Below are 15355 nucleotides of genomic sequence, written 5' to 3'. Positions count from 1 at the left end.
TTTACCATAAAGTTAAATAATTATCGTTTTACTATTAATTTAGTTGTTGAATATTGATTACAGAAGACTTATCAGATATTTACTTCTGCAACACAAGTCCTTTTATCTTAATTATATAAATGTGTCACCTTAGTTTTTGCTCTTACAAATATACCATTCCTTAGTTTAATTCTTAGAAATATATTATTTTAATTTTAGTCGTCATAAATATATAGCCTTTTACTTTTATTTTTAGAAATATGTTACTTTTCCTATTTCAATCCTTATAAATATAATATTGTATTTTAGTTTCTAATAAATGTATAGAACCATGCATATGCATATAAACTAACTCGCCAAGATGATATTATTATAGTTAATTTGACCACTTTACTAACATGACATGTAAAGAGGTAACTACGATATCGTTACTGTATAGTAGGAGGTCGGACGGATCAAATATATATCTGGGACGGTCGGACCAAAGATGCAACTAAACGAAAAATCACCAAGGATGACCGGCCACCCAGGACCGAGCAAGTCATCCGGTCGGTTCCTAGATTAAACCTTGCTCGGATAAAACGATGAAAACAGTACCATATGAAGGGATAATCGGTAGGTACCGGCCAGTCATGATATCACAGAAACTATACAAAAATTAAGGAGATAAACAAGATTAGGGACACTTGGGCCAAGGTTGGGCCGTAATTAAGAAGAGACTAATCATAGGCCCACCAGGAAAACTATAAATAAAGATCAAAGGTAAGAGTAGGTAAGAACAGTTAATGCACATTTACTCCAGACTACTGTTTTCTCTCTATCTCTATAGTAGCTTTGAGATTTGACTTGAGCGTCGGAGTCTTTTTGACAGGTACCCGACCGACTTTCGATTTCGGTATTGAAGGGAGCTGATTGGAACCGGACGACTAGAAGAAATTGTGAAGGGTCGACTGCAGTACCGGCACACCCGAAACAATTACCTTACCATTAAGTATAGTTAAAATTATATTTTAACATTAATATGTGTACCATAGAGGGCCGGTCAAAGACCAGCCGAACGCCCAGCAACCCCAGGTGTCCACGTGTGAGACATATACGTGACCGGTAGTTAGGAGCTAGGGTTTACAGAGGGTTGTCATCTTCACGGTAACAACGACGGACCTGTGCACCCTGGGCAGGTGGGCGCAACAAACCGTGCCCGAAATCAGGCAGGGCGGACGACTACCAACCAAACCGAAGGGTTTTCACGAATATCTGCATGCCCTTTTAGTCCGTCTCGGCATTGCACGAGAGCCAAGGCATCGGACGAGAATTAACAGCGACCGGTCGTGTCTGCATGACCTTTTTAACCCATCACGACATCGCGTGAGCCAAAGCGCTGGACAAGAGTTAACAGAGACCGGCGGCCCGGCGACTCCACTTCAGGTAGAAGGAAGCGATGTAACTAGATTAAGTTAAAACGGAATTAAAAGAATTGGGCCACAAATTGAGCCATGATTAAGGAATAGGTAATCAAGGGCCCATAACGAATACTATAAATACAGGTCAAAGGTGAAATGTAGTTAGTTACATTTAATACGCATTTATTCTACTCTCTTTCTATCTCTGCCCCTTTTACCTAACACTTGACACTGACTTGAGCGTCGAAGTGTCATTAGCATGTATCCAACGGAAGTCGAGCATTCCACGTCAGCGGACAGTTGACAAGAGAAAATTGTGTAGAAAGATTTGGAGACATTTCCAACAATAACAATACGAATTATTTTCTTATAAAACTTGTATTTAAAAAAATAACTTAAATTTGTCTGTCAGCTCGTGTTATTTATTTTGTTATCCCATTTTAATTTCAACCGTTGATATTTGTTTATTAAATAAATAAACGGTGCAAAGTTCAGGTGTAGATAGAGAACCGGAACGGTGAAGTAGGGACCCACGAGAATCAGCGCAAGACATGGAAACTCGAATGCTATCTTATCCTGGATAACATTTCAGCTACTTCCTCCACTCTTCGGTCCTTCATGTTCCACGCTGTCACCGCCCGGTAGCCTCACACAAACCCAAAATGGCGTTCTCATCGTCCCTATGGTCTTCCCTCATTGTTCCAAACCCCAACAGAACCACCATTTCCCCTCGATTCTCTCACAAACCGCACAAATTGCGGCTGTCGCCGGCATTTGCCATCCCGCCGCTCTCGACAGCTACCGCGGCCGACGTATCGGGTGCTATCGACGGGACTACAGTGGCTGTGGTGAGCGGGGGGTTCGTGGCGGCGCTGGCTGCTGTGCTGTCGCTGACGGACCCCGAGCGGCGGCGACAGATGCAGGCGGAGGAAGTGGGGGGAGGAGACAAGGAGGTGGTGAGGGAGTACTTCAACAACTCCGGGTTCCAGCGCTGGAAGAAAATCTACGGCGACACAGACGAGGTGAACCGGGTTCAGCGCGACATTCGGTTGGGACACTCGAAGACCGTAGAGAACACGCTGAGCATGTTGAAGGACGAAGGATCGCTTCAGGGCGTTACGGTTTGCGACGCCGGGTGTGGGACCGGTTCGCTCTCGATTCCTCTCGCGAAAGAGGGGGCTGTCGTGTTCGCCAGTGATATCTCCGCAGCTATGGTTGCTGAAGCTGAGAAACAGGTTGCCCTGCATTCCTGTTTTCTTCTTCAAAATAGCGGCGCTTAGTTCGTTTGATTAGTAGTTATTCATACTTTAATATTTTTTATATCTGTTAATTTAACATCTTATTAGTATTTCATGTGCACAGCGAAGAATTAAAGGCATTTATTAACATGGCATTGAATTTTTTCAAAATTGATAAATATCCAATAAATTAGTGAAATCTGATAAATACCCGTATAGTGGATGTGCATATGGTTATAAATTATAATACAGGTCCTAGGTACAGACAACAGCCTTCTAATCAAGAGTTTGAGCACGTGACACGTATAAGGTTCGGGATTGTGCTCTATTCTACCAAACTCTTAAAATTATAAGCTCGAGCTTAGTGTCATGTTTGACTCATTTATGTACTTGAGTTTGATATTAAGCTTAAATTTACCTGTTTGAAAACCTAAACGAGCTTGATGAAGGAATTAACAAATTAAATAGTCGATGAACATTAGTAAGATGAATAGCTGAGGTACCCCCTTCCCCCTGACGCGATGAACACATAGGAGAGGTGAGGTCAAGTAATACGCCATTGCTGACGTTAAACAATGACTTTCCATTTGGTGCAGGCAAAAGAACAACTTGTAGCCAGTGAGAACGGATCTACCCCTGTGGTGCCAAAGTTTGTAGTGAAGGATTTGGAGAGTTTGGATGGAAAGTATGACACGGTGGTCTGCCTTGATGTTTTGATTCATTACCCTCAAAGTAAAGCTGATGGGATGATCGGCCACCTTGCTTCATTGGCCAACAACCGATTGATTCTGAGTTTTGCTCCGAAGACGTTTTATTATGATATACTAAAGAGGATTGGAGAGTTGTTCCCTGGTCCTTCAAAGGCAACAAGAGCATATCTTCACTCCGAAGCAGATGTTGAAAGGGCATTGAAAAAGGTTGGCTGGACCATAAGGAAGAAAGGCTTAATCACTACTCAATTTTACTTTGCCAAACTCATTGAGGCTGTTCCTATGTAGTGAGGACTGAAAGGTAAGTTTTGTATAATTGGAGCAAAGTCTTAGTGTAAAATCTCGTGATTTTGTATGCTATTATTCTGCGCATATAATTCTATCATGTATATTTCTTCTTAGTATAGAAGATGCTGATGAATTGAGGCTATGTTTAGTATATTGTATATCTCAGAGATAAACCCGTAGCAGAAACAAAACCTATGGTAAAATGTATTATAGATCCCCCACGGTTTGGTCATATTTGGTTCTAGTCCTTCCATTTTAAAATAAGTGGTTTTTCAGTTTTTTCTGAGATATAGTGATTTTATCGACGTTCCTATCCTTCATTTCAACCTAGCGAGGGAGCAATTCCTCCACATTTCAGAAAATACAAGAACCAAAACCACCATTTTTAAAATCTAGGGACTAATACTAATTTTGAACTAAACTTAAGAGACTTAAAACACATTTTACCTTAAATCTATGGATGCAGAGTTGACCACACTGTAACCTTAGTAGGAAAATGAGGACCGGGTCATACAAGGGAGGATGTATCAAGCTTATGAGCTTTCTGCAAAAATGCTTTAAGCGTTAGAATTATAAAAATAAATAAAAACTATACTAGTCATATGGAGGCAGCAATACACGATTGAGTTATCAGATATCGAAAGCAAACTTCGGGTCAAGAATTTTCACTTTATCATCGAACCTTGATAATTTCACCATGAGTAGTTTTGATTGGCTTTCTTCTTTTGAATCTATTTAGTCACACTTTTTACAGTAGTTATAATTTCAACTCCACTGTTTCCTTACCAAGCTAAAATTGCAGTTAAATGCATAAAAGTGGTAATATTTTTTAATCATTTTCATTTAAATTAACAGAATACTGTTATTCCCCTTGTGGGCACTAAAGCCTTATTTGTTTTCTTCTTATATGATGCTAAAAGACTATGAGTAGCACAGAATTTTGGTCAAGAATACAGTGTTCTGGTTCTTTTCTTTATTTAAAAATTGTCACCTAGTACAGAAAGAAATGTTTGAACTTTTATGCGAGATAATACTCTTCTCAATGTTAGCTGTTTCGTGTTCAGTTTATATTTCTGTGTTCTGTAACTATACCAATCAGGGTTTTCTCTTTCCTAGTAGCTTCAGTTAGTTTCTTGATGTAAGACACTATAACAGCTTCAACACTATAAATACAGGTTGTGAGCAGATGCTCATCCCGTATTGCATTTCAATGCAGAAAGATCTTTATCTTCCAACTGTATTACACAAAAACTGCCACTGCAAGTTAGTAACTGCCATACAGCAAATAAAACCCCCTCATATAACCACACCAAATTCATAAGCTGCCAATAACAGTTTAAGTAATGAATAAAGCCTTACTAGAGGGAATCTGCCTTTGATTCGTCCTAACATAAACCTTTAATGATTTCCCAACTAATACTGCTGTTTTGGTACTAAATCGAAACAGAAAACATAACAGGAATCCAATTCATAAATATTACAAATAGAAAGCTAACATTTGTTATAATAAATACTATTAAAGTCCTAATATTTCTTGCAACAAATTTAGATTGTCCGAACGCATTTCACCATGGAAATGTGGAAGAAGATGCTTCTACAGATATCGTTCCGAGTTAGGTGTTCTCTTCCGGAACCAAGGTGGTATGCAAGTTATAGCAAGCATTATATGGATTGGACTCTGTTTGGAAGATTTAACTCGCTATGAGAAGGTATGGTTTTGACCAAAGCAATGTAGACCATACTGTATTATTAAAGCTGTGTAGAGGTCTGAAATGTTTTGTATAATTAGAGGAAATTCTTAGTGTAAATTGTAAGGCGTTCTGTGTCGTTATTTTATATCCCATTATTCTCCACCTATAATTCTATCATGTATATTTCTTCACAGTGTAGAAGATGCTGATGAATTGAGGCTATGTTGTTTTCTGGGGGTAAAAAGAGTGAAGTGGTTCACTGTAAATTTGTGTGCAACTGGTGAGTTACTGGTCCATTGGGTTAGTAGAATGGAGGCAAGCTCCTCATATGTTTTGTCCATACAGAAGTAATAACTACTATCACCCAAGGGGAGTAGTTTTATCCTGTATTACATTTTCGGTAATAAAATAATAATAATAATAATAATAATAATAATAATAATAATAATAATAATAATAATAATAATAAGGTTTAATAGGTTCGGAGGTCCCTATATTTGGAGGTTTATTTCAATTGGGTCCTTCAATTTTTGAAGTGATCAATTAGGTCCCTAATTTTGTCAATTTGAATCAATAAAAGTCTTTATGTTAAATGCAGTTAACGCCGTGAAGTTTTTGAGCATGTGAGGTGGCACCGTTTCAAGTGCATAGGTGAATTATAAAAAGGTGAAGGGATTTCACCTTCAAATACACCCTTTTAATTTAGAGATTTCACCCTTTTATAATCCACCTATGCACTTGAAACGATGCCACTTGGAAACGTCAGCGTGCCACATGTTCAAAAACTTCACGGTGTTAACTGCATTTAACGGAAAGACTTTTATTGATTCAAATTAACAAAATTAGGAACCTAATTGATTACTTTCAAAATTGGAGGACAAACAAACCCCCAATTATAGGGACTTCCGAACCTATTAAACCTAATAATAATAATAATAATAAAATTAGGACGTAAGTCAATTAACTGACATGTTGGAGAAAAATTCAAGTAGCGCACCATTTTTATTCTGTCTTTAACACTGTCTTAGTTGTTGATAGAGATCTCATACTACTCTCCTTAACAAAGACTCGAACCATAATGCATAAAGATGTTAATTTATATTAAATTTCATGTAAACATGCATTTAAAATGGAAATTCAGACATTAATCGTATTATTTTAAATTCAATTTCAATTAAAATTAATTTTGCAAAACTAAGTAAAAATGCATATCTAACGACGCATGCTAAACTTTTGATAAACATAATTTATAAGTTGACTGCCCGTAGCATAAGTTATTGTATATTTCTTATTAACTATGTCATCAGCGTAGACTATTTATAGGTTTTATTAATGTCTAATTTTACGAAAAATAATAGACTTTATGGAAAACATAATAATCTAAGTTAAAATTGCAAATTACATCTTCGTACTATTTAGTAGTAATAAGGAAAAAGTAACAACATTTGCAAAAAATTCTTACATGCACACATTTAACAACAATTTTTACTTAATCAATTAAAATTATATAATGTTTGTTTTTATTTTGTCTTATTTTTATTTTTTATTTTTTGTCTTAAGAGCATATAGAGTTGAAAGAATAAACTTCCAACTTCATGAAAACAAATATGAAGAATAATTCTCCCAAAAAGCATATCGGTAAAGGTAAATGAAATACCAATTAAAAGAGGGTAAAACAATGATGATTAAATCTAGTGCAATAATTAGCAGTAATATGCATATCCTTTGTGATATGAATTCATTTACAGCTTGTCAGCAATCTTTGTGAGAGCATCGGTGAGCTTGCCAAGGGCTGCAACTAAGATGTCAGTTTGCTGCTTCTGCTGGTTCCTGGCCAATTCATAATTTATGTTCTGAGCTCCAAGATGGGCTTTCAGTATCTCACTGTTTCTCCTAAGCAATTTGGTAATACTGTTGTCGAAATCTGTGTTGTCCTCACTACTGTCCGATGATAACCGCTTTCTCTTGTATCCATGCTGAAACACAGGTTCCCTTTGAAAGCCTGAACCAAAATACTCTCGTTCAGATTGCAAAAAGCAAAGCTCATTAACTCTGGAACAAAGGACTTTTCATCACTCAATCAATCACCATCGTCCAGATAAAATGAGTTTTCAAACATAGAATGATTTCGATTGGCTGACCAAGTGAATGTGTGAAAAATACGCGAAAAAATTTATTTCAATCATTTTCACGTGCAGCTGATAGTTTCCAATTGTTAACACATTCCTGGTAAATACAAGTTATTCCTGTTAAAATGATATTTCAAAAGACGCTGATTTATGTAATTTGTGCGAGAATAACTTGGTACGAAATAACAATTTCATAATGAAATTAGTAATTGATCTTTAACAACAAATTTACAGTATATGGTGCAATGCATTGCCAAATGAAATACTAGTAGTGGTAGTTAGGAATTATTGTTTGTTGATTCAATTGACAGCAACAGATGCATATAAACAGTCTTTTAGGGACAAAAAAGTTCTTTGAAAAAGGAGAAACAAAACGGGGACCAAACTCTAGTATAAAAACTACCATTGCATCACAGTCGAACTGAACAAAAGCGACAAACATATACTACACAGCAGAAGTGAATTGGTTTAATTACAAGGATCATAGTTCCCTTGGCAAGATGGCGGCTGCTGATGCTGCTGCTGCTTCTCTGCTTATTAGTTGAAAGCAACAAGAAAAGAATTAATCAATACGAAAAGGGTACACGAGAGATTAACCATAGCAAACTAACATGGTCGATATTTTGAGCATAAAACAACATAAAAAAGGAACATATGTTGTAACTCTCTTGAAATTCACAAACAAAAACGACAGTGTAATCGTGTAACTTGGTACCTTGAGTAGGCATTGAGAGTAAGGGGGTGTTTCTGAGACTCCCGGTGATCTCTTTCTCCTTGAAACCTGGTGGCACTTTCAAAACACCATTGGCAATATTTGCAGCTACGCTGGTCTCCACATTCTCCTCTTCGGTGCTCCAACTCATTTTCTCACTATCGACGATGGCCTCATCCTCCTCCTCCTCCTCTTCTTCCTCCTCATTCTCCTTGCATTGTTCCGGACCCACCACCTCAGCAAAACCATTCTCCACTTTGGGCACCATCTTCACCAATGTCAAGGGAAATGCAACAGTGGTGCACACCCCTCCATCCAACACATTGTACACCACCGAGTCAAAGAAACCCGGAAGTTTCTTTTCCTTCCTCACATCATTTCTCATGATCCAAAACGACTCACTCTCCTCCTTCACCCCCGATTCCCACTTTTTTATCTTCCTGAAATCAGTGAGGAGATTGCCCCATCTTTTCCTGCACTGAACCGCCCCTCTCTTCACCCCACGTTGCTGACAAAACGATGACACCATCTCCCATTTGGGATCGCTTTGGACGAACCCTGAAGCTGATCTAAACCGACAACCTTGTTCCCCACTTTCCACCATTTTCTTAGACTCTATCAGAACAAGAGTTTCTTGTCTGGTCCATCGAGGGTGTCTCGTGGCTTTGATTCTTCGTGTTGTCTGTCCTCCAACTGGGGTAGTAGTTGGAGACTCAGAGACACCTTCACAGATTTTCTCTGCTGATTCTTCTGCCATGATCACACCCTTTGTTTCAGTGAAAGACTCTGAGGATTAAGATAAGAATAGGGTGATACATATAATAAAGACGTGCTTTTATGCTACTCATTGAACTTCCAAAGCGGTACGATATTTTCGCTTACGAGACTTCTTTGCACGTCAGATTATTTTCTCACATAAAAAATTAATAATAATTTAGTCCTAAATTTTTTTATATAAATATATAAAAAAATAAAATATATTAAAATTTTAAAAAATATATATTAATTTATATAAATATAAAAAATTAGAAGACAAGACCCCTCTTTTCCAATGAAGCCGCCCTTCTTCCTTATTAATCAAAATTTCTTGAAAATTATAAAGTTTAATCTCCTGGTTGATTATTTTTTTAATAGATTTTAATTAATAGAATAATGTACTTTAAAACTTGTGATTCTAATCCTCCCTGTTTACTTAATACATATGTTCTACATAATGTATGTGTATCTTTTCTTGACATATATTTCCATTGTCCTTCTCAGAAGACATAATGAACAAATTCATATACATTAAAGATAATAATTAATAGTAATAAATTTATCAGTAAAATAATTAATTATAACTCTCCTATCTTTATAAGAGAGAGAAATACATCATTGTCCGTATTTATTATTTGTGGACTAAAGCAATAGATAGTTGGGATAAATTTTTATTAAAAGAGGCAAAAGTAAATAATATAATATAATATTTATTCCTTATTCTAATACAATAAAATAGAAATTAATTTTGAGAACATACTTAATTAATTAATTTTATTAAGAAATAAATTATTTATTAATTTATGAAGTTATTCATAAACTTTTTCTTTATTTCTCCTCAATATTTTTCTTCTTTTTTTCTTTTAAATTTACTTATTTTTATGGGCTCAAACTCATATATAAGTCCAAACACGTTTTTAAAATAATTTCTCAAACGTCGTAGTGCTATTTCTTTATAACCAAAATGTACTTAAAATATTCAATTATTCTTGTTAGAAATTCTATATTAACAAAAGATGAAATTAATTTATAAAATATAAATAGATATTAATTGCACTTTACAATAGTCATATGTGTATTTTTCTTTTAAGTAAAGTGTTTTATTTCGTAGGATTTTGAAATTTATATATATGATCGTAGTAAAATTTCACAATTCAATTTAGATTTATCTTAAATGAGAAAAAGTAGTACGTATTTAAAGTTTTTCTTTATTGTGTTTTATAAAAACTATTACAGTAATTTTAATTTATTACTAGTGTAAAGACTGACTACAGAACAATCTAATCAGATTTTATTGCTATTTGAATTAGATTGGTTGTTTCAATTTTTGTAGCAGAGAATCTCTTATTTTGCCAACAAATGATTTTTTTTTTTTATTAATGAGAATAGTAATAGTAGAATCTTGAACTAAGATGCAAACCAATCTTAATGATAGATGATAAGAGTGTGTTTGAAAAAAGAAACCGTTTATAAACTTGATAAATAACAAGTTAAGTTATATTTTGATTGATAATTTAGATTATAATTTTAAGTTAACAGTTAGTCAATAAAATAGTTTATTTGATTAAAAATGTGACATCCTAAAAATTATATGAAACTATATAATATTGAATTGCAAGTATTATAATAAGAGAGAGCAATTTATAGGATGTAATTGGAATCATATGCCTTACCATCATCCCAAAATAGACTATAAATTTAAACTTTATAAATTTTAAAATACTTTTCAAAATAAAAAGGATGACTAAGAGAATTCTAAGAACTAGGAACTGTATCCTCACTCTCAAGTACTTGCTCCAGAGGAATATCATTTGTTTCTACTCACATCCAAATGGATTATCATTACAAAAAGGAAAACATAGACATACATACACAACAAGCAGCAAGGGTAAGTTAGGTTTCCAAAAGCATACAAGTTATTTCAAAATAAACTAACATATTAAGAAGCGTTCAAGCAAGTAAGCTTGCAAGACCGTTTATCAGATTATAGACTATACTAGACTCGTCCAGACTTAGAACGAATATCGAATTATGGCAGGTTGTGCACTTGTGATGGCCTCTACTGCTTTGCAAAGCTATTGCCATGGGTTAAACCCTATCACACATACAAGTGTAAGTCCGTTATCACTCATCTTGGGCCATACTGGAAGCACCCAATACTAGGATCTCCTACTACTCTCACCACATGACTAATTCTTCTCTAATTAAGATTGAAAGAGTCATTAGAGTGTTAGGATAAACCCCAAGACTAACCTTCCTATATTCATTCTAAACACTACCATGACCTCACCGAGAGACACAACTTCAATTCTCAATCCATATTACACAATACCATCCTTGTTTTAATCACAAATCTCATTTAATTAATGTTATCATACCATGCAATTTCATACAAAGCCATACATGAATCAATCATACACTATCACTTCGAGAAGAAAGAAGAAGAGAGTAACTCATAACGAAAGAATTCGCTAAGCGCATAGGCTCGCTATGCGAAACCAAGTATGATTCGCATAGTGAATCTGGCTCGCACAACGAGTCTTCAAACAGAGGCTACTCGCCCTAGTTGATTCGCATTGCGATTAATCCGGCCTTGCGAATTAACACCTAGAGGTTACAGACCTTACACCCTCGCAAAGCGTCACTCTCCGTTATTCTATTTAATTAGCTAATTTTTCATAGCTCATACCAGATGCGAGGCGAACCAATTTCGCTGTGCCACTCACCAATCAGAGGCATTCTCTTATTATAATTCGCATAACGCACATTGGTCGCTATGCGAATGCCTTGACAGAGGCACCCTGCCAGGTAATTCGCTGAGCGAAAGGATTCAAGTTCAACTCAACAACAACATTATCTATTGCCCAATTTATACATGAATCAATCTACAATTTTAATAATACCTTACTCATGCACATCCTAATCCATGAAACATAACAGAAACTACTAGCTTCCCTTACCTTGAAATCCTAAGGTACATTGTTCCTTACACTTCAAGAACTCACCCAAACCATATAAACCACAAGGTAGTGATCAATAACAGGTCTTCAAGTTAAAATTGATAAGAAATTGAAGGAGAAGGACAAGGAACACATGCAATCAATAGATTGCATGTCCAAGAATTTCTTTAAGACAGTGGAGAAAAAAAGAGGACTACTTACCCCCTTAGAACAAGAATGTGATTGGTGAAATTTGGAGCTCTCAACGTCAGGAACTCTCACATGCTTCCTGATTGTTGAGTAAATAGCCCAGAGATGGATGAATCTAGAGAAAAAGGCAAAGGTTTTGAAAGAACAAGATACTAGAGAGAAAAGTGTTACGAAGGACTTGAAGTAAGTACGTTCTAACAATGTCTAATGGAGTTCTTGATATGTTTTAAAGTTCTAAAATATGATTTTATAAACTTAATATTCTTAAAATTTTTTAAACCCTTATTTCTAAGTTATTACAAAAAATATTTGTAAAATCAATTTTGTAAAATCACATAAAAGAATATAATTATATAGGTTTTATTATATATAATAAAAATTTCATTTATAAATAAAATATATTATTATTTGACAATAATTTTATATTTTTTAAATAATTATTTTAACTAATTTTTTAATGTTTATATTTATTTTTTAAAACTTGTATATGTTTTCTTCGTCGGACAAATTACTTTATTTAGTTTTTTTTTTCAAAAATTTATTTGTTTTTATTTCTTAATCTAAATTACATTTACTTTTAATTTTCTTCTTACTATTTTTTATTGTTTTTTATTTTTACATAACATCGTGCAGTGAAATATATTAATTAATTCAATTTATACTATTAAATATTTTTAACTTAAATTACATAAAAAGTAAAGAATAATCAATAAATATTAAAATGACACAATAATTAAATGACTCTTCCAAATAATTAATATCAATTTAGTGTTATATTGTTGACTTCTACCAATTCCTATTATTTTCCATTTTCTTTGTTGTTCCTTATTTCCCCTTGAATATGTTTCCAGAAAAAGGCAAAGAATCGGATTTTCAAGACTCAATAATGAGAAAGTACCTAAATTTTTATTAATAGGATACATTAACCTACTTGGGGTAAAAGTGTAGAACTCGAATAAAAACTTAATATCCTAAAAAAGAAATAAAATCATATATCTACAAAATAGGATAAATATATATATATATATATATATATATATATATATATATATATATATATTAATGCAATGTTTTCGTAAAGAATATACATGTAAGAGGTATCTAACCATATTATTTATTAATTTAAACAATGATTAATATGTAATATCAAGGTTATTGAAATATTATTTAAACAATGATTAATATGACGAAGCAATTATTATATTTTAGTTTATTGAGATATAATTAAATTTAGTAGTTCATTCTCTTTTTTAGACATCTTAAAATTTGTCCGTATTAACATGTATAATGAATAAGTTATGTTGTTGGAATAATAATTCCCATTAAAGTTAAAAAATATGATAAAAACTAACTATCTAAAATTAATATATCAAAGGCACCACTATAAAAATAATATGATAAAGCCGCAGTTAAATTTTCTTTTTTTTTTTTTCTTTTGAAATAAATTTTGGACGGTTATGAGAGAAAACCGCCTGTTAATGTTAATATTCTTTTTTAGAAAAAGTTATTTTAACAACACAACTTTTTAATAATTTTTTAACAACACAATTTTTTTGTCCGTTTTAAATATTTTTTAAAATATAAATTCAAATAAACTTGTCACATAAATTTTCAAAAAGTGTTGTAAAAATATGATGATCTTTTTTTTTTAAATAAATTTCTCGTGTTATAAACGCTTCTGGAAACCCTGGTACACTCATCAAGAACCACCACCTCAAATACATTCACAACAATTTCGCCAGCGTCTCCTTCGTCACCCTCCCCAACCGCAAACCGGTTCTCCAGTACCTCCAGGCCTCACCTCCATCGATTCCATCGAGTACTGTCCTGAGGACCCGTCCTTCGCCCCTAAATCCACCCTTCCTTCCCAGACCCAGGCTCACCGTCGGTCCCTCCTCGAGTGCAAGAATCTTGACTTCTACAGCGTCCTCGTCTCCGCTTTGAATTAAAACTTGCAATAACTCCTTTTATCTACATATTCAGTGGTGATAGTGGAGCCGGAAAGACCGAGACAGCAAAAATAACAATGCAATACTTGCCTGCTCTTTGTAAGAAAGACAGGTTTTCTACATTTCTGTTTTAGCCTACACCTGGCATATTTTCTTTACCCCACTAATATTACATTTTGTTACTTTATTTGTTAGTTTGTTAGGATAGAATATTTTACCTTTTTCTAGAATAATCTCCTCTGTTATGTTTTCTATATATTGGACATCTCACAGTCCTTTATTGTTGGGTTGAATAATAAAGATTGAGGTTTATCCATATACTATACTGTGTTCTCTGTCACTCTTGGTGGTGGAAGTGGAACGGTGAACGAGATATTACAGACTAATCCAATACTGGTAGCCTTTGGTAATGGAAAAACATTAAGAAATGACAATTCGAGTCGTTTTGTAAGATTTCCAATTTATTATATTGATTGTTTTGGTTGATTCATTAGGTTTCTGATCCTCTAAAATTTGGTGCTGAAATCTCTTAATTTGATTGAATTTCAAAGAGAAAGATCATTGAGACTCATTTCAGTGAAACTGGAAAAATATCTGGTGCAAATATTCAAACATGTATGTTTACACATGAAGTAATTGAAAGTTTGACTTTTCTTCCTCTTTCAGGTATCTAACTATTATTTTAACATCTGCAACTCCTTTGAATCGATGTGATGCTTCTGGCTTGGCCCGTTGACCATACCATAAACAGTTTTGTTATAAAAGGTATTCACTCTTTTGAGCTAGTTTTCATTCCAATTTGTCCATTTTATGGTGTTGACCCTTGTTTTACTGTGTGAACAGTCCAGAGTAGTCCATTGCAAGGAAGGGGAAAATTCATATTATATATTTTTCAACAATAATAATAATAACAATAAACATCCTACTACTACTACAATAATAATAATAATAATAATATATAATTAAATTAACAAGATTTGCATAATTACATGTAATATGTAATTATTTTCTCCGATATTTATATTTTGAAATATTTTTTAATTATTTTATCGGACCAGAAATCATTAGGACAGATAGATAAAACATATAAAATTAAGTATTATTCACCTATATTTAACCAATATTTATTTGATTCATGGATGATATTTTTCATGTTTTAAAAAGACTTATAAATGTGAGTCAGGAATTCAATAAATTTAGTCTTACAACATCTTTTTGAAACATTTATCACACTTTTTTTTTTTTGACGCGTGAAAGTCTAATTCATTGTTCTAACTTATATTATTAATAGAATGCATTTCATTCATAACTTATACATATAATTTAAAAAAGGTATAATATTAACATACACTAT

General features: G+C 33.7%; 2 protein-coding genes and 1 long non-coding RNA gene across 6 annotated transcripts; 2 read left to right on the top strand and 1 right to left on the bottom strand.

Moving 5' to 3' along the window:
* The first annotated feature begins 1941 nt into the window (after positions 1-1941).
* Positions 1942-5695, top strand: LOC106768779 (magnesium protoporphyrin IX methyltransferase, chloroplastic). Of its 2 annotated transcripts, XR_001376274.2 has the most exons (4): positions 1942-2614; positions 3214-3628; positions 5165-5324; positions 5501-5695. XR_001376274.2 is itself a non-coding variant. In XM_014654100.2 (3 exons), exons 1-2 carry the CDS (start codon positions 2042-2044, stop codon positions 3613-3615), a joined length of 975 nt encoding a protein of 324 aa, XP_014509586.1. In that variant the 5' UTR covers positions 1942-2041; the 3' UTR covers positions 3616-3628; positions 5165-5646. The 2 variants fall into 2 exon arrangements, 1 of the variants encoding a protein (XP_014509586.1); XM_014654100.2 differs by having other exon boundaries at positions 5165-5646.
* A 1150-nt stretch (positions 5696-6845) lies between these two features.
* On the bottom strand, positions 6846-8928 carry LOC106766655 (trihelix transcription factor ASR3-like). Of its 3 annotated transcripts, none has more exons than XM_022783050.1 (3): positions 8151-8928; positions 7912-7968; positions 6846-7308 (listed from the first exon to the last, which is right to left on the bottom strand). In XM_022783050.1, exons 1-3 carry the CDS (start codon positions 8902-8904, stop codon positions 7049-7051), a joined length of 1071 nt encoding a protein of 356 aa, XP_022638771.1. In that variant the 5' UTR covers positions 8905-8928; the 3' UTR covers positions 6846-7048. The 3 variants fall into 3 exon arrangements, with proteins under 3 accessions (XP_022638771.1, XP_014506854.1, XP_022638772.1); XM_014651368.2 differs by having other exon boundaries at positions 7912-7965; XM_022783051.1 differs by lacking the exon at positions 7912-7968.
* Positions 8929-13947: 5019 nt separating this feature from the next.
* On the top strand, positions 13948-14901 carry LOC111242012. The gene is made up of 3 exons (XR_002668464.1): positions 13948-14100; positions 14668-14766; positions 14845-14901. It is a non-coding gene; the product is annotated as an uncharacterized LOC111242012 (long non-coding RNA).
* The last annotated feature ends 454 nt before the right edge of the window (positions 14902-15355 follow it).

This window comes from Vigna radiata, chromosome 7 (genome assembly GCF_000741045.1).
Source record: "Vigna radiata var. radiata cultivar VC1973A chromosome 7, Vradiata_ver6, whole genome shotgun sequence".
NCBI lineage: Eukaryota > Viridiplantae > Streptophyta > Magnoliopsida > Fabales > Fabaceae > Vigna > Vigna radiata.
The sequence above is the reverse complement of the archived record's forward strand: the minus strand, read 5'-3'. Positions and strand labels throughout refer to the sequence as shown.

Bases quoted from the DNA above. Each gene is read 5' to 3' on its own strand.
- LOC106768779 (XM_014654100.2), top strand. From the start codon at position 2,042: ATGGCGTTCTCATCGTCCCTATGGTCTTCCCTCATTGTTCCAAACCCC. The intron at 2,615-3,213 runs GTTGCCCTGCAT...CATTTGGTGCAG, and splicing joins TTGCTGAAGCTGAGAAACAG to GCAAAAGAACAACTTGTAGC.
- LOC106766655 (XM_022783050.1), bottom strand. From the start codon at position 8,904: ATGGCAGAAGAATCAGCAGAGAAAATCTGTGAAGGTGTCTCTGAGTCT. The intron at 7,969-8,150 runs GTACCAAGTTAC...TCAACTAATAAG, and splicing joins ACTCTCAATGCCTACTCAAG to CAGAGAAGCAGCAGCAGCAT. The intron at 7,309-7,911 runs GTAATTAAACCA...ATTTTGGTTCAG, and splicing joins CCAAGGGAACTATGATCCTT to GCTTTCAAAGGGAACCTGTG.